We start from the raw sequence: 20,651 nt of genomic DNA, 5'->3' as shown, positions 1-20,651 counted from the left end.
GAATATAATAATAATAATAATGATAAATATAATAATAATTATAATTATAATAATATTGAATTAGTATTTGTATGGAAAACAAAATACTACATTGTTTACATTTTGCTACCTTTACGACACATAACTGCACATTCTGCTATTTTTTCAGTTGTAAAATCATTTTACATGTTCTTAACCCATTATTAAAACATTATTCAACAAATGTTTGACGAATCTAAAGAATTTTTAAAAAAGATTTCTGAGGCATAATGTGCGTTTAATGAAAAAAAATAGTAATATGACGCATATAAATAAGGATATTGTCATGAGTTGTTTATAAATACAATTTCAAATATATAATGACTTGAGTTCTGAAAATATAATACAAACTATCCGTCGGCAGTTGTCATGTGTGGATCGTTTCGGGACTTGCAGATTTTTGATTTATACTTTTCTGTATTCCTAACAAACACCTGAAAAGAAATTTATTGTTAAGAAGCGACTTTCTATAAAAAGGACACTACATTAATAATTAACAATTCTGTGAATCAATTTTATTAAGAAACTGTAAAGATCCTTTGTTATTTTGATAAACTTATTAAAGTAAATTCGGTGATTGGCAATGACATTTGAATAATGTCAACGTAAGTTTGTTTCTCACAAGCAACTATTATCAATAGAAAAATGAATTTTAATATTATCTTTGTTTTGTCAATATAGTCAATGTGCCTGTAATATAGAGCTTTTGTGTTAAATAATGTGTTTTCTCAGAAAAGACAAACAAACAAGTTTCATGGAGTTCCAAATCTACTGATTCAAATACATAATTACTATAAAAACGATTATAGGGACCTAGAAGGATGTTTCCTTTTTTATCGCCTTTCGTTTATACCCATAATCAATCATTCGTATCGCAATGATGTTTTTATTGATCAAACAAGCAAACAAAGATTTTGAGAATTTTTATTTAATTCCAGATTTGTTTTATGAAAACAGGTTTGAATAGTTTAAATAGAATCTTATTATTTCAAACCATGGTTATGTTTTTGACAACGATGTGATTTATTTTTAAGACACTTGGGCTGATAAGGTTGTGAGTCTTATACGTAACTGCTTGACTACTGGCGGACATACGGCATTTTCTCAACAATATATCATTATGTATCTATTCATTTGCCACTGATGTTAAAGAACCTCAGTGTCATTAAAAAAATTTAAAATGCACACATCCGATCTGTCCTAAAGTTGTATCAGGAAAAAAGTTTTGTTTTTTTTTTTCAATTTGAAAGTCTCATGAAGCATCTTTAGGCATAATAGGGCAAATGTGTTATCTATGACAGACTTGTGAGCATTGTCACAAGCCATTGTCCTGGACGGAAAATAACATTTTTTCTGTCTTCTGTCATGTCTGTTGTGCATAAATTTAACGATTTTTTTGTTTTTTTAATTTCCAAGAAATCTCTTATTGTATTATTGTCCCTTTTACAGATAGCCGATAACCTCCCCAGAGAAAACTATCATTCTACCAAAATACTAATACTTTCCAGTTGAACAGTTTTCTCCCTATATTGTTTGGGTGATCTAAGGTGCTTCACTTATTGTAGAATGCTATTTGGCATATAGGGTGAGATGTTGAACAAATGTGCTATCCAAAGTAACAAATCTCTCCAGAAGGAACTGCCGCAATAAGGTTCAGATGAGCTCACGATACATTCCGTCTGTCGTATATCAGATAAAAAACGAATTGCGAGCTCTATCATTTCAAAGTCTTCAGTTAAACATGGAAAGTTATATGTTCTGTGATATACCCATAGTCATGGCTGTACAATTTTTATGTTACTCGCGGAGTTCCATTTCACAAGAGTCACTTGCCTTGCTCAGTGTCTTCTAAGAAGACCTTTGAAAATCCAGAGGATAGTAAAGCTGACAACGGTATCCCTGCGTATTGCGTTCAATACAAAATTAACAACGGATCAATAAGGCTTCCTTGTGTGTATGTAACGAAATAAATCTTACCTTTATTTCTGGGAAGGAGTAGTTTATCCAGATTGTGTCTTCTACTGTATCAGCAAATTCAAGTCGCAGGAGAAATTCGCTGTGATCGTCATAATTGTGATCCGAGGTTACTATTGTAAAGTTGAATTGAGTAGATGGGTCCCATACATCTCCCATAGCCAGTGTCTTAAATGATAGTTATTGCCAAATGTTTATTTCAATATTTTACTTATAACAAGATCAAATGGTATCAAAAATTAAAAAGCAAAGATTGTAGCATAATATATTTTATTGTATATATTGATATAATAGTTTTGACGGTTAATATTTACATTATATATAATTGTATTTCTTTTATTTACAGTTCATACATCCCAGGGGGAAATGGCATTGACACGCGCTTAGAGCATATATTATCTTGGATGGGGTATCTTGAACTATTTCCTATTTAAGTAAATTTAGCATATTACACTGAAGTGCACAAATGTTAATTTGAACTAAGCAATCCGCCACATGTACGTAGACTTATAACTGGTCACACTATGAGTTACATAAAGCTGAATTTCATTAGTTATCTTCAAAAATAAAAAAATTAACAACATAAAGATAATGCATGCTGTACTAATTATAGTGTAATAGTGTAGTGCTTGCCTTTATGTCTTGTGCACATAAATGATTTCCATTTTCCTCAGGTTTCTTGTTAAGTACTGATTCCCTTTCACATTGCAATGATTTACCATTATTTACGAAAATATTCATTCCTAACGTACAAAACTCCGTCATATCTTTTTCTTTGGCTCTGAAAAACTGACAACCGATTGGAACTGTCGATTGCATTTGTACCACTGCCTCTCTTTCTTTATCAAGATATATATTAGAATCACGAATCTGTTAAAAATAAGAATTGATCGAGAAATTCAGATAGATGTTTTTTTTTTGTCATATATATATTTTTTTTTTTGGGGGGGGGGGATGTAAAAATTACATCGTTGACTCACAGTGTCGATTTTATTCTATACAATATTTAACGTTTGTAAAACTGTTTCAAGTTGTCTATATAAATGTCTGCTGTATATATATTATCTAGTTTCCTAATTGCCATCATAATTTAATAAAGTAAATGCGCAGTATTATAAATTTATTATAAAAAAGAATAACATATTATATGGTGATGTAACTTATTTTCATTTGTGTATGATATGTTTGTAAAAATGTAATACCTACATTTTCTATTCACATTATACATACATACAAACTGCTATTAAAAGTCATCTTATTTCAGTTAATGATATCAAATTATTATTATCATTTACTTTAACAATGATGCCTAAAATATTGTAAAAAAACACCTTGATTCCTGCGTAAAACGTTTCACCCTTTTTTATAGCGGAAAGCATACCATCTACACCAATAGAAGCGCTTACTCCACATCTTATCTAATAAAAAAGAAAATTTAAATAGATTATATCTCATGAGCTATATTAATACATTAAACTTTATAAGGTTAGTCCAGAAAAAAAATTAAAGAAAATGAAAAACGATAAACGAGCAAGCATGTTTGTATAGATCGTTTCTCGTGCGTGTTATATCAATGAATCGTTAAACAAATGAGATTTACATTAAAATGAATATTACAAAATAAACAGAAATGCCTTACATTAATTCCTAGAGAAATGTGTCTCGATGTCAATTGTTCTTCTTTTAAGATTAGATCAGACATATCTTTGCTTGGACCCATCGTCTCGTTTAAAGGCGTTTCATCTATATACCTGTATAAAACCCACTTTTTGAGTTCAAAAGAACTAGATTGCAAAGTATATCGAGGGGTGAAAGCGAAACGGTTCTAACTCACTTTTTTACAAAATTCACTTTTTTATATACTTGTAACATAAACACACATATACATCTTATATCACAATATATTAGATTTAGTTTACTTATAACAGGGTGAAATAAAAAAGATTGTCCAAAGGTTCTAAGTGAAATTAACCTTTTTTTAAAAAAAGCGAAAAGGTTCTAACTGCAAATGACAGTTAGAACCTTTTCGCTTTCATTGTGTATAAATGTACAAGATTAAATAAAACCAAATCAAACTGCATTAAAATAAGGGAGATCAAAGCAATTTTCGAAGCTAAACCTTTTATTATATTATTATTGAATAATATCACGTAAAAAATTCAGTAGTTTCAGAGTAGATGCGTTGATTTTGGAAGAAAACTTGTTAATTTTGGAAGAAAACTTAAGTACTTAGAACTGTTTCGCAGTTAACTCCACTCATGAAATTATCGATTTTTTAAAAGGTAAACAGTTCTAAGTGTACAAGGCCAGTAATTATCATACACTATCTTAAAGGGTTTTAAGTGCCTGTGAGAAATTGTGTGATGCTATTGAAGGTAGGGCTATAGATGACGGTAAGAAATCAAAAGAATTACGGCAATTTGCAATGATTGGACTTGTTGGTAATAAAACCCGTCCCCATTTCCTTCCTGTCCAGTCTTGCATAAGGATTATTCAGAAAATCATCATGAACTTGCTTGTGGTATTTTTAGTTTCAACTTTTCGGCATTTTCTAGTTGGGTGGTTCCAATATTCCTACTTGAATAATGTTGAATCACCCTTAGGATATGTTGCCTGCTTTTTAAATTTGTCTTTTGACGTCTTATCTGTGATACGCAGGCTTCATAACCTCTGATTCCCTTACAAAATTCTATCTTATTTAGTTCCGCCCATTGTTTTCTCGTTTAGGGCACATGTATTTTTTTAATTGGGGACCACACGCCGCTTTTCATGGAATGGCACTACTGTGTCACATTGAAGGTTCCATGATAACCGCCGTATGAACGCATCTGCGGATGTTTCTAAATTCAAAATTTTACTATTTCATGTTTAAATGTTGAATTCTGCTTAAGCCGGTGCTAGGGGGCGTGGACGGTAACTTGCACTTTCCAGTACCGTCCATGAACAGGCTCAATCAAACCGAGCCTGCAACATTTTCAATTTTGCCGTGTTGGGCTTTCTTTAGGGATTCCGTATTTATCTTTTTTTTATTAAATAGGAGAAAATATCATTTAGAATTATATTAATGAAATTTATGTATCAACGTTATCATTTTTGCATGTTTTCAATCCAATTGGGTTCTACCGGGCTCTGCCGAAATCGTCCTGGGTTCTACCTTGGTGAACCGGGGCTCTGCCAGCGTCATTCAGAGATGACCAGGTAGGCACCGACATGAACCTGTCAGCTTCACCTGGGCTCAGTCTGGATGGTTCGGGGGACATCCTGGGTGTAAGCTGGGAATTACCGTAGTGCTGCCGGGGTAAGTATGACAGCAATAAAAAATCCCCCCCGGATCATCCCAAATCATCCCAGTAACTTACCTGAGTGGTCCTTGGCTCTGCCAGGAATAAGTGAGACCACAACTTTAGATGACGATACAATCAGGTGATGTTCTTGAAAGTGAGACTACAGGTGATAGTGAGATATTTAGAATGGTTAAAAGGGATTTTTTGATGATAATCAGAAATCTGGGTATGATAAGGTAGGAAAGGTTATAGACAAAATTACAAGATATTGTGACTTTGATATATTGGGCATTGCAAATGAACTTGGAGCTATGTGTGAGTCCAAGATACTGAGTTGTGTAAATATAGCTAGTGGTATATGTGACACTGAAATATTAAGTAACGTGAATGAAATTGAAATGTGTGCCTATGAGATATTGAAAAATGTAATGTAGGTGGAGCTATGGGTGACTTTGGTGAATAAACAATGTAAATGAAAATATAGTTATGGGTCACACTTATGCAAATGATCGTGGCCTTTGGGACTTGGCCTTGAGACATATCATCTCTTCTATGTATTGTTGCTACATGGGGGTGTCTCAAGTGTATTACGCATATAATTAAAAATTTGTGCAAGTCATATGTAATGCACTATTTTTAAAATATATTTTCAGTTCAAATATATTCTGGGACTGTTTGTGAAACTGTTTATTGCAAAGATATTCTTGCACTTTGAATGAAGTTTCAGACAAGTCCAAAAAGTTTTTCAGAGAATATTGTTCACTATCATATGATTTAAGAAATAGCTGTAATTTCATTGGTTCAAACAGTGATAATCAGAACAAATTTTAAAATCATATTCACTGGGTGTGGTATCATATTCAATGGCTGAATCAAATTTTCCCTATCTAAATTAGAATCAAACTCATATTCTAAATAACTGTACAGCATGGGGATGCCAGATAAGTTGCGTCATTTGAGTGCATTTTATTAAAGTGTCATTTTTCACATTTTAGAATAGAACTATGTGCTAAGGATGACCTCATTTAGCCGCTTATAATATTTAGGTTGTTTAAAATTAAATGCATGCACTAAATTGTAAGAAATTAGTTGTGGATGAAATGACATTAATTTCCATGAATAAATATCTTATTGAAGGTAACCATTTTAAATACGAAGGAATATGAATGTTACTGTTTTATTTTGAATATTAAATAATATGACAGAAAATGCAAGAAAACAAGAGCTGTCACAGGAGACAGCAAAGCTGGACTAATCAAATTCTGGACGCAGTAAGGAAGACGAAACTATGAATGAACAAGGGTGCCATAGTCACAAAATACGCCCGTTTACGAAAGCTTTAGGTGGAGATGGGGGCATTATGGATAAGTGTTATCTAGCAAGCAAGTTTTTTTATTTTTGGCACTGTGTTGTTAAATGAACCTTAAAACAAATCAGTAGGGAAGATATACACAGGATGTGTGACCTTGACCTTGGCTGCAGGGACCTGAATTTTATGCACGGCACTCAGCCTCACAATGATGAACATTTGTGCCAAATTATATTGAAATCCCTCTATGCATGTAGAAGTTTTGCTCCAGACAAGCATTTTTCTATGAGCTCTAACTGTGACCTTCACCTTTGACCTAGAGACTTGGTTCATGTGCAGGGCACTACGTCTCATGGTGGTGAACAATTCTATGAAGTAACATTAAAATTCCTCCATGCATGTAGTAAATTTGCTCCGGACAACATCTGGATATTTAATCATCTCCAGTGACCTTGACCTTGCAAATATTAACCTAAATTAAATGTGTCACACCTGTAGTCATGATAGTTACCATTTGTGCTACAATCCATCAATAAATGATGACTAAATGGTCCCTATACACATCTTCAAATTTTTATCTGAACTTTGACCTCTATGTGTAACCTTGACTTTGGTCGCAGGGATCTGAATTTTGTGCGCGACACTCAGCCTCACAATGGTGAACATTTGTGCCAAGTTATATTGAAACCCCCCTATGAATGTAGAAGTTTTGCTCCGGACAAGCGTTTTTCAATGAGCTCTAAGTGTGACCTTGACATTTGACCTGGAGACCTGGATCATGCATGGAGCAATACATATCATGGTGGTGAACATTTCCATAAAGTATGATAAAAATTCTTCCATACATGTAGGAGATATGCTCCAGACAATATCTGGATATTTCACCATCTTAAGTGACCTTGACCTTGCATATATTGACCTAAAGTACATGTGTCACAGCCGTAGTCATGATAATGACCATTTGTGTTACAATCCCTCAATAAATGATGATTAAATCGTCCCTATACATATCTTCATATTTTTATCTAAACTTTGACCTCTATGTGTGACCTTGACCTTGGCTGCAGGGACCTGAATTTTGTGCGCGACACTCCGCCTCACAATGGTAGACATTTGTGCCAAGTTATATTGAAATCCCTCTATGCATGTGGAAGTTTTGCTCCGGACAAGCGTTTTTCAATGAGCTCTAAGTGTGACCTTGACCTTTGACCTAGAGACCTAGTTCATGTGCGTGACATGGCTTCTCATAATGGTGAACATTTCTATGAAATTTCATTAAAATCCCTCCATGCGTGTAGGAGATATGCTCCGGACAAAATCTGGATATTTCATCATCTTTAGTGACCTTGACCTTGTATATATTGACCTAAATTATATGTATCAGAGCCATAGTCTTGATAATGACCATTTGTGTTACAATCCCTCAATAAATGATGACTAATGGTCCATATACACATCTTCATATTTTTATCTGAACTTTGACCTCTATGTGTGACCTTGACCTTGGCCGCAAGGACCTTAATCTTGCGCGCGATACTCCGCCTCACAATGGTGAACATTTGTGCTAAGTAATATTGAAATCCCTCTATACATGTGGAAGTTTTGCTCCGCACAAGCATTTTTCAATGAGTTCTAAGTGTGACCTTGACCTTTGACCTAGAGACCTGGTTCATGTGCGCGACACTGCTCCTCATAGTGGTGAACAATTCTATGAAGTTTCATTAAAATCCCTCCATACATGTAGGAGATATGCTCCGGACAAAATTGGACGCCGCCCGCCCGACCGCCCGCCCGCCAGGGGCGTTCCCATAATACGTCCCGTTTTTCAAACGGGCGTATAAAAATTAATTATTATATACATACATATTTATGTATCAGTATCAAGAAAGCAGTCAAATGTTCTATATTTTGCACAACATAATGATCTTGTAAAATTAATGTTACTTTAATGGAAAGACAGCAATTTGAAATCTGAAGTCAATCCCTTTGAAATCAAAAATGATCAAAGCAAAAATAATTTAAAGTTTTTTAAGTAAAATTATTAGTTCAAAGTGGAAAAAAACTCTTTAAAAAGAAGCTAGAGTTATGCACCTCGTCATGCATGATGTGAGTAATGACAAAGAACAATTATTTATCTTAAGTCTAGAGTAGATACCATTTATAACAACAAAGATAATACTAAAAAATCAATTTACAAATGAATTTAAAAAATTAAATGGGGATAATTCTGGGAATACCTGAGTTTGCGTTGTATAACTTTCTTATCCATATGACAAGAAGTTTTAGTAAATAAAAAAAATTGTTAACATAAATTCAAAGTTCAAGGGGGAATAATTCTGGAAGTAGTAACGCTAGAGTTTCGTACCATGTCACACAACGAGTAATGATTAAGAAATAATATCGGTCTTAGTGGTGTTTATTGGCTATTTAACACCGTTTTGGAGTTTTGATGCATAGGAATTGACCACGAAAGCTGAAGGAACATATATTTTAAGTTTGGAGTTGATACCTTAAGTATTTTACTGCACCAAAACTTTAAAGGGACTCCACTGAGGTTTAAAAGCCTAAAAACATAACATTAGAATTTCTTACATAAATGAACTGGGGCGCTTTAAACAGAAATATATGCAAAGATAGTTAAGAAATATATTTTAAAATAAATCAAAAATCGTAGTTTTATGCTTTTCTTAGCCTAATTTGAGTGAAAAGCGTTTAAACGCTTTTCATTTTGGGTCATTGTTTTACAATTTGAATAGTTATTATGGAAAAACAAATTGCGAAAGTTTGCACAAAGATTCGTGGTCTACACATTCATCAAATGGTACATTTATCTGGAAAAAATATGTTCAGTCCCATCATGTCAAAAAACCTCAGTGGGGTCCCTTTAATCTGAAATCTGGACGCGGACGACGGGGCGGGTAGGATAGCTCTCCATATACTTTGTATAGTTCAGCTAAAAATGATTATCAAATTAGTTGGCATTTGTTTTTCGTTTTTGTAAACAGGTGTAATTAATGTCCATCATGTTCTTTAAAAGTTTTGTACACTATCAATTATGACCTTTATTTATGTTTCCAATTTAAACACAGTCAAACATAAAATTTCATGAACTTGAAAGTGGAGTAAGAGAATGTCTCACACCTAAAAAATGAAATAGAAATAAAAAGCAAATGCGAAACTGTCCTATCTGGCAATTTATACTCCATCTCTTACTGAATAATTAGAAATGACAAAATGTTGCTCTATCTTAAATTAAATAAGAAAAAAAACATGCTTTTGTTCTATCAAAATGTCAATTGGAACCTTTTCGCTTTGAACATAAAAATCAAAATATGAGAAATTGTAAGTGTATGGAACAGAATTAGTGCATTTATTCCATCTTGCTTTATTATATCGGACTTACATTATGCTTGCTTCTATACTTCTTTATGACAATGAAAACCTGCGATTTGCTGAATTCAATGATGCCTTATGATTACTGAATGCACTTTCATGTAATTGCAACCTTATGTGTTCCCTACTAAACCGTCAAACTCACATATTTTTATTTGCTATATGTTTAATTGCATCTTTTTTTAAGGACAGCGTATTATGTTTGGTGTTTAAGATTACATTCTTTGCTTGTTCTTGATATAACTATATGTAACATGGTAAGTTTCTATAAGTTCCTTTAATTTGCTATAAATCTGCCACTTACATTGTCGACATTATGTCACAATAAATTATTAATTTTGATCAATAATTGGCGAATTTGATGTGTCTTAGCATTCATATGCTTCAATATATTCACTGATTACAAATATAATGCAATACATGATCACTGCGCATCGACAACGAAGATGACAACGATAGCGATTTTATAGTCGCATGTGACAGTTCGCACTAAGCAGTTGGCAGTAAGCATAATGCGAGTTGCAATAATTTGTATTCATATTATGACAGCAGGTGTCGTAAACAAAGTTACGTCCCCTTTATATAGGTGCGTATACAGAACAGTGTTAGTTGGGGACTGACATGAAAAGGGAAAATTTACTGAAAAACAAGAGAACAAGATGCGACAGACGAAAAGTGCATGTTTTTGAAGATTCCGCCAGCATGTGGAAAAAAATGTTATAGATGTATCTTATAACTCATCCTACAAGTGGCAACTCACCTCTTATACAATTGTTTACACTTCTTTTTGAGCGTGTGTGATAGTCGTATGAGCAATAGTGAAATTCAATTTTAAGATATACTATGCTCAAACTTACGGTGGCACAAAGTTGATATGTCTGCGTTTTTATTTATCTCGTGCGCACAATATACTGTGTCGTGGCCACGGGTTACTAAGTCGTGGCCACGAGATAGTTAAGTCGTGGGAACGAGATACGATGTTGTGGCCACGAGTTATACAAAGTCGTGGCAACGAGATAATTAAGTCGTGGGAACGAGATAACTAAGTCGTGGCCACGAGTTATACATATAGGTAAATGACGTTAACATTTTAGTATTCCAAATGGCTTGTTCCAGTTTAATAGTTATCACTCAATGAAAGAATTGGTCACCACGAAAGTTTGAATGAAATAATGAAAAATGGAATCCAGCATAATGCATAAGTTTAAATATCATAAAGCAAGATGGAATTAAGCATAATGCAAGATCAAATGACATGTAGCAAGATAGAATATATTAAGCATATTGCAAGTTCCAATGTCATCAAGAAAGATGGAATCAAGCATAATGCAAGTTCCAATGTCATCAAGCAAGATGGAATTAAGCATAATGCAAGTTCCAATGTCATCAAGCAAGATAGAATAAATGCATTAATTCTGTTCCATATAAGTGCGAAACAGTTCTAAGTTACATTTGATTAAATATCTTGTTTGCCAAGTCTTTCCTAGAATTTTTATTATCATTGACATGTGTCTTACACATTTTCATGTGTAAAATCAAAGTGTTGTAGAAGTTTGCTATTTTAAAAACATTTGAGACAGTTTTTTTGCTTCTCCTGTAAAATTTTGGAAAATGCACTTAGCACTTTTCGCTTTCACCCCTTGATATATATTTCATTTTGTAAAATGCTAAATATGAGCAAAAACCAAACCTATTGATAAATCCCTACTCTGACCTTTTATTTGAATAACAAAACATTTGACCACAAACATTGACATGTGATATTTTCTTAACAAATATATTGTAGTGAAATTTTAATTGTATCCACTAGTCTGATAATCAAATTAAGGCAGGTCAGGGATCTATGCATTAAACGGGAAAAACATTTTATTTCAAAGAATGAGAACCATTGAACAATAAAAGTGTATATAAGTATTAATTTAAAATTGATGCTTTCACAAAGGCAAACGTCTGTACAGAAAATAAAAGATTAATTTAGATAAAATGAGATATAAATTATCTTACCATGTAACTGTATAAAATAAATCGGTTTTCACATCAAATTGACACCAAAATCTTAAATATGGTTTGAACACTGTAAGCTCTTGATTTAGCGGTTGCTCCGTAAAATTTAATTCCGGTCTGACTGTAATTTTTCCAAAGTCAACATTTTCTGGGGCTGGAAACGGTGTAGTTCTGTTGAGCAACTCATGCTTTTCTGTGTAAAAGAAATATATAGCAAAATTTAAAGTTATTATTTTTAGAATGCCTATTAAAAGTTATATCGAAAAAATGCCTTTTAAGCAGCGCTGATTAAATATACACAATGCTCAAATTTGACATAAGACAACATTATAAACTGTACCCAGTCTTCTTATATATATACCATAAACGTATTTTGACTTCACACGAAGTACTTTTAGATATATATTGTTTAAAACTCTACACATTATAGGTGGGCCCAATATGAATACATTGTATATAGTGTCCTTAAAAGACTGGGACATTTTTTATTCTGATTGGTTAATTATCTCGTGGCCACGACTAAGCTATCTGGTTCCCACGACTTAGTAACATGTGGCCACGACATAGTATCTCGTGTCCACGACTAAGCTATCTCGTGGCCACGACTTAGTAACTCGTGGCCACGACATACTATCTCGTGCAGATGTAAAATATGCATATTACGGCGATTGTAGAAGTCCTTTAAAAGTCTTTTTAACCTGATTGTTTTGTCTTTGCTTAACAGTACTCAATAAGACCTTGAGAGTACCCAGCAATATTGACAGAATTACTATAATTTTTATAAAAAAAAAAAAAAAAGAAAAAAAGAAAAAAAAGGGAAGGAAAGGGGGAAAGAGGAAAGAAAAGTGGAAAAAAGAAAAGGGGAAAAAGGAAGGGAACGATTTTTGGAAAACCTGACACCGTCTTCTCATGCTACTGATAATCCCGCATATGGCGTTTTGTGGGACTCGAACCCACTCCTCTAAAAAGGCATGTCTAGGCTCTTTGTGAATCATGAGTTACACTATCATTAAACACACTAATCCGTAAAAAAGGACACGATATTTTCAAAATGAATGACAGTTTGTTGTTTAAAAATGAACAATAGAACATTATACAAAAAGTTATTGAGAGAAAAAAACGCTGTGATATATGCAAGTGCATTTAGTATTACAATGTTTGAAGTAATGAAAGAAAATTTTAGAAACGATACTATCAAGTTTGCAAGTAAAAGTAAAATATGTGAAAAAGGGGAAACAGATTTATTTATTTGATAATTAATTAAGAACAAAACTTAAGGTTGATATCACAAAAATCATTCAAGTCAGACTCCGATATATTTTCAGATCGATATGTTTAAGAATATTGCAACAGTGAATAAAGTCATGTCGATTCCTTCTAAATTGTTAAAAAATACGTAATAAACACATATTTTAAGCGATATAGCAGAGGAGATTCTCTTAATAAAAAACTTACTGAAAATGAATTAACAACAGCTCTTAAAATATAGGAATGTCAAAAAAGACCAGGATCAGAAAGTTCACAATTCTATAAAATCTGTTGGAATTAAAGATTACTTCATTAACTCTCAAACAATCTTTTGATATTGAATATTGATCTGAATTTCAGGCACAAAGTGTTATAACTCTGTTACCAAAAGAAACAGGATATTCTATTTTTATAGAACATTGGCTTCCAATAGGTATTTTAAATGCTGATTATAAAATAATAGGAAAAAATATGGTAAATAGAATGAAAAAGGTTTTGATCCATACTCATCAATCTTCAATCCTAATAAATCTGTGTCAATGGTAATTTCTAAAAAGATGAATAAACCACACCATCCTCCATCGTCTATGTCTAATGTAAGCATCCCTGTGGTTATATCTCACAAACATCTGGGCTGTTTTCTTTCAGAAGATGCTTCCTGGCATGAACTTATTTCTTACATTAAAAACAAGCCTTGGTCACGAATAAATGTTATGAGACGTCTTAAGTATTTGCTTGATCGTAGATCATTGGAGGTTATATATTTTGCTTTTATTCGACCAGTTTTAGAATATTCTGATGTAGTTTGGGACAACTGTTCAAACTATGAAAAGGAAGAACTCGAAAAGATACAGCATGATGCTGCAAGAATTGTAAGTGGATGCACTAAACTTGTTTCCATATCGGAGCTCTATCACGAAATATGCTGGGAAAGTCTTGCTGAGCGCCGTCGTAAACATGAATTAATTTTATTCTTTAAGATGGTAAATGGGATTTCTCCTGAATATCTGTGTAATCTTGTTCCTAATACAGTAGGTGAAACAAGTCAGTATAATCTTCGTAACTCAACAAATCTCCAAATTATACCTACAAGAACTTCTCTATGCGCTAATTCTTTTGTTTCTTCAACATTTAAAAGAATGGAATGAGCTACCACTCAATGTAAGAAATGCAAACTCATTAAACAACTTTAAGTCTCTCCTAAATCAGGGAAGTAGCAAAAGCAATTCTTTATTCTATTACGGTGACAGGAAATATCAAATACTTCACACGCGACTCCGGAGAAATTGCAGCTCTCTCAATCAACATTTATTTTTAAAGAATATTGTTCAATCGCCCCTTTGTCAGTGTGGTGAAATTGAGCCAACCTACCACTATTTTTATGAATGTCAAAGATTTGATAACATAAGACGTATTCTGTTTAATACAGTATCAAATGTTATAGCTCCTTCATTAGAGATCATCTTGTTCGGAACGGAATCCAAATCAATTGAAGCAAATTAGATTATATTTTCTGCAGTTCATAAATATATCAAATTAAGTAAGAGATTCGAAACATGATTTATTGAAACATCTTGCACTCATTATCACAGTCGGTTTTTTTACCATTAAATTTGTATTCTCCAGAACCAGCCAAAGCAAGTCAGTTCTTAATGTGCTAGGATAACGTTATAATTACAACTAATTCCCCCAATTTATTATATATGTCTTAATATGTATGTATCCTTAACGTTTTGTTTTTCTCTAACATATGTATATCTAATATATGTATATGAATTCATACACATTGTCTCAGTAGATTGATGTTAATTCAAAATAGAGTCGGAGGAGAACTATATAAGATTTTATATCTTTCGTTCTAATCCATTTCATCATTGTATATATTAAAGAAGAAGAAGAAGAAGAAGAAGAAGAACGTTTATTTCACTTAAACTACAAGTTTCTCGTGATTAACATATATACAAGCATACATATATAATGACATGAAAAATACAATGACATGAAAGTAAACGTAATAATTATATTGGATGGACAAAACAAAATAGAGATGACACAAATATTAAAGCATAATGGATATTACATACACAGTAGTATACACAATAAAACTTTTCATTAGTTGGATCTGTTAGGTATACATAAAAGTAGGTTGAAATACATATTAAGCATTAATAATCTGATATCTTAATTTGAAAGCTTCATTAATATATTTACAAAGCATAATTGTTTCTTTATTTTTATCACTTTTTAATAATTGAGTAAACTTATACATACTTGGTCTATTTCTATAATAATTCTTAATATATATATTTTCTTAAATTTTCATATGCAGGACACTTAAACACAAAATGGAACTCGTCCTCAATTTTCATTTGTATTGCAAATTAAACAATATCTTAAATTACGCTCTACTCTTTCACGTGAATATCTACCTGTCTGTATTCTAAGATTATGAGCTGAAATACGCAGTTTTGTCAAAGCTATTCTTAGTTTTCTTGATACAATATTTTCTAAATAAGGTGACATTTCAAAACTGTCCTTTACTGATTTATATAAAAATAATACATCATTACAATTAATACTAGCTCTCCATTCTTGTAAATATTCATCTATTAATCTCTGTTTAAAAACGACAATAAAACAATTTTGATTAACGCTTAAAGGGTTTAACCATACATCAAAAAAACCGTATTTTTCTAAAAGACTTCGTACATTTGCAAACCAGTTTGTATACCCTATATTTATATCAGACATACATGAATTAACAATTGTAGTTATAATAATATTACTTGAACTTATTATCTTAAACCAAAATTTTACAATTCGGACATATCTGTTTATATACAACGGATATCTTCCAAGTTCACCATACACAGCTACGTTACTAGTAGATTTTCTAACACCAAGAATAGTTTTACAAAATTTCAAATGAATATTTTCTAACTTTTTTGATTTGTGAAAACCCCATACTTCACTTGCATACATTAAAATAGAACCAATAAGAGAGTCGAACAACTGTAGGGCTATTTTTGGTTTTGTTTCATATTTTTTCAAATTTGCCACTAAATTATTTAGGGCTTTTAAACTTTTACCATACAAAGTTTGAGTATTTAAGTTAAAATTTCCTGTATAATTCAATGTGACACCTAGATAATTAAAATCATTTACGATTTCTATATTATCTTGACCATATAACCAGTTTTCTCCTGCTCTTAAACCACCCCTCTTACGAAAAACAACGATTTTGGTTTTGTTAACATTAACTTCTAATCCCCATTTATTACAGTATTCATGAAGCTTATTTAATGAATTTTGGAGATCTAGAGGATTTTCATCAATTAATACCATATCATCAGCAAATAAAAGTAAAATTAGGCAAATGTCTTGAAGATCTATACCAGAATTTAAGTTATTTTGCAAATAGAGTTCTAGATCTTCAATAAACAAGGAAAACATAACTGGGGAAATTATCTCCCCTTGACGTAATCCAATCGAAATATCGAAAAAATCAGAATAGTTACCACAGGACTTAACACAAGATTTAACAGAGCTGTACATACTTCTTATTATTCTTAATAATTTACCATTTAAACCAGCATAATACATCTTAAACCAAAGTGCATTCCTGTATATAGAATCAAAACAGCGTTTTAAATCAATAAAAGCACAATACAATCTTTTTTCTGGTTCAAATATTTTTCAATTATAGAATGCAATATAAAAACAGCTTCTGTAGTCGAACTACCTTTTTTAAAACCAAACTGCGCATCAGAGATAATATTATTTTCATCACACCATTTAGTTATTCTTTGATTTAAAATACTAGTAAACAATTTACCAAGATGGCTTAATAAAGTTATTCCTCTGTAATTTTGTACATTTTCTTTATTTCCCTTTTTATGTAATGGTATTATACAACCTCTTGTCCAGATTTCGGGGAAAATGCCAGATTCTAAAATATTGTTAAATAGCTCTGTTATATGTCCAGACAAAATATCACTTGCTTCTATAAAATATTCGTTTAAAAGATTATCTATCCCGGCCGCTTTATTTCGATTAAGCATAGAAATTGCCTTAAGTACTTCCTGTAAAGTAATATTTCCATCTAATTCAGAAAAAACAGGGTTAAAATCATTAAAATCATGGACATTGTTAAAATCTTCTGCTCTTTCATTCAAGGAAAAATTTACTTCAGAAAACATAGTTTCAAAATAGGTTTTAAAATCGTGCAAAGGTATTTCACAATCATTGCGTCTCTGTTTCTTTTTAAAATAACGCCAAAAAATCACGTGGTTACTCTTTTTTTAAATTCTCAAAATTTTTAGTTTGTTGCCATTTAAAAGAACGACGTTTTTTCTTAACACATATTTATACCTAGCTTTACGTTGAACTAATTCTAATCTATCAGTCTCTGTGTGTGACATATTAAACTGTTTTAATGCATTTTTGTACAATTGTTTTGTTTCCTTACAATCAAAATCAAACCATTTACAGGAATCATCAATTTCAGTTACATCAAATCTTGGAAATGTACAACCATGTTTTAAAAATAGAGGATCTGCCACTTCTCTCACAGCACTTGTGAATAAATTCACCGTATTATTTACACTATTTACATCATTTACATTACAATTCAATAATATATCATTTAAAACAGGCAATTTTGCTATAAGTCCAGAACGATATAATTCTTTATCATTATCACTCCATTTAATATACTCGTAATCAGATACTTTTGAACCATTTGCGTTAACCGAGTTACACAAAATATCAAAATTTAAGGCAGCATGGTCGCTGAATTCATTAAAATCACATACATGAAAATTGTTTATCATTTCAAAATCTTTTTCACACAATAATAAATAATCTATTAAGCTAGCACCATTATAATTATAGCATTATAGCATTATATTAAATGATTGTATATTATGTACTGTGTATGATTATGAATAAAATATGTTTAAACTAATCAAAATCAATCTGAGCTCATGAAGGATTGAAATTGTACAGAAAATAGACGGACGATTATTAAAGTATTTGAACAGATGGAAAAAAGGAATAAAAGGGCAGTTTTGTTTTCTACGAATTGCAAAATAGCCTTTGGCAAAATTAATCATAACTTTATTTTTTAAGCTTTGTATTTATTTTAATTTTGGCATTACAATAACACTGAGAATAAATATTTTATATCAAGACCAACAAAGCTTGTATCAGATGTTTTAAGGTATATAAAAGTGTACGCCAAAGATGTCCACTTATTAATATATTTATGATATTCAACGAACCCATCTCAATGAAAAGGGGGCATAAACATAAATGATATTGAGGTTAAAAATGCGTTATTTGCGATCGATGTTACCTTTGTAATAGATGGAACGAAATAAAACGTATATGTCTATCCTCGATTCTATCAATTACATTTCAGTGCTACCATTCGAAATATGTACAGCTGTAAATGTTGCTGGATTTTATTTTTGTATGCGCGCGCGTATGTGTGTGCGTGTGTCCGTGCGTGCATGCGTGTGTTGGTGCGCGCGCGCGTGTGCGTGTGTGTGTGTGTGTGCGCGCGCGCGCGCATGCGAAAAAATGAATTAGATATAAAAAAGATAGGAAAAGGTTATTTTATTTCATTTATATTATACATTTATAACTGTATTTTGAATAGTATAGTTGTGTGCTTCATGTTAATTTTCCCTAAGACGGGGCACGTTGGTGACTTTTTTACAAATGTCCAATGCACAGTTACCATTGCTGGCTATTGAACGACATCACTGAACTGTCACTTGAACAACCGTTAAAGATTATCTAAATTAATAATTTTTAAGTGACTTACAAGAAGAATCAGAAAATAGTGGGGGGTTACGAGAAAGTCTCAGCCTGTTCTTAAATTTGTATTCAAACAAGGTTTTTCTGCTACAACATATTGTATCATACTTACCGAAACAAAAGCCACTCATCCATACAGTTGATTTCAAATTATATTGAATTTCATCGTTGCATTTTCTTATTTGAATTTTATACTTTGTTTTACAAAGGCCAAGGGCATCAAGGACACAAGCAAAAGCATCAGTTGGATCCTCTCCAAGATCGTTCAATGGTACATGTTTTTCTGAAATTTTAAGTATTACTTTAAATAAATATGAATACTAATTTTGTTCAGGACCAGGGACTTTGCTAGACTTACATTTCAGATGAATACCATTGTAATGCCATAATACTTTGCCGGCTCTTCGCAATGTGCTCTTTTTCAATAATAATACGTTTCTTGTTTATACTTTTTTGTTCGGTTGAGCTGGAAGCTATAACATGTAATCCGTGCCAGGATCCCTCATGTACTTAACAATGACGATAATGTTTTGGTCAAGGACACAGATGTTTGATCATGACATAATTTAAAACCATGAAGTTTTTTATTTGATCTGAATGTTGATGACACATGTATCATCTTTGACAACTCCATTATTCGTTAACTGATACACTGGAATTAACAACTGCTTTATATAAGAAATAATTAAGACTTTTCAACATACTACCGCTATCATAAAATCTAGTTTAATATTTTAACTTTATATATAAATCGTATAAAAATATTAAGAATTATATTCTACGTTTGGAATGAATGGTTCACCTTTTAAATAGATAGGCCAGTATGTAGAACATCCCAAGACGCTTGGTTTATTGGTAGAGTCAGCCATAAGGTACTGCCAACCGTAAAGCGTTGCACTATACCATCTCGATGAAAGGCTGTTATCATTTACCGCGCGACTTTTATCACTGGAGTTGAGACGTACCTCAGAACTCCGAAATTCTAAGTTGTCGAGAAGGCGGACATTTTCATCGCAACAATCTGTTTAGAATAAATAATATGTAGCAACAAATATTAGACAATATTCGTAACGCATTTTTGAGGTTTCATATTATAAACCTGATATTCAAATATAGATTTATCAACAATGTAATTTTTCAATGATTCTTCTTATCAAGGAACACGTTCATTTTGTTCATTTTAGAATCAATCAAATAATGATTTTGGTTTTCGAAAATCATTATCTGAGTTGACAAAAATAGAAAAATGTATGAAAAAATAGAACAAGAAAGGTTTGTTCCCTGTTGGGTTGAACCCCTGCCTCGTAAATAAATATTTTTCCGACAGAAAATGTATGCTCTAATAGTTCTTTGTTTGGCATATATTATCAAATATAAATAATCAAAGCTGTAATTCCTATCATATGACCATTATGTTACAGTATATATATTATTTTTTGATTCACTTAAAGATGATTTGTAATGTGGAGGTTTAAAGAAGAAATGAAAAATGTAATATGAATAAAAAATAAAAATAAATCAATAAATTTAATTAAAAACTTGTTAAATCTACTGTTTTGTCATAACTTTTTTATTACAGTTTTAGGATACAAAAAAAT

General features: G+C 31.9%; 1 protein-coding gene across 1 annotated transcript; it reads right to left on the bottom strand.

Annotated features, from left to right (window-relative positions):
• Window positions 1-1,995: 1,995 nt before the first annotated feature.
• Window positions 1,996-20,074, bottom strand: LOC132758740 (uncharacterized; the record flags this gene model as incomplete). The annotated part of the gene is given in 7 exon segments (XM_060750441.1): window positions 1,996-2,160; window positions 2,626-2,862; window positions 3,324-3,410; window positions 3,632-3,743; window positions 11,983-12,175; window positions 19,166-19,336; window positions 19,856-20,074. Coding segments are annotated over 7 exon segments (1,184 nt in total), but the record flags the coding sequence as incomplete, so codon positions are not given.
• Between the last annotated feature and the right edge of the window lie 577 nt (window positions 20,075-20,651).

The sequence above is a fragment of the Ruditapes philippinarum genome, unplaced genomic scaffold, assembly GCF_026571515.1.
Source record: "Ruditapes philippinarum isolate M1 unplaced genomic scaffold, ASM2657151v2 ctg13628_1_1_1_1, whole genome shotgun sequence".
Lineage (NCBI taxonomy): Eukaryota > Metazoa > Mollusca > Bivalvia > Venerida > Veneridae > Ruditapes > Ruditapes philippinarum.
This window is presented reverse-complemented; position numbering and strand designations above follow the sequence as displayed.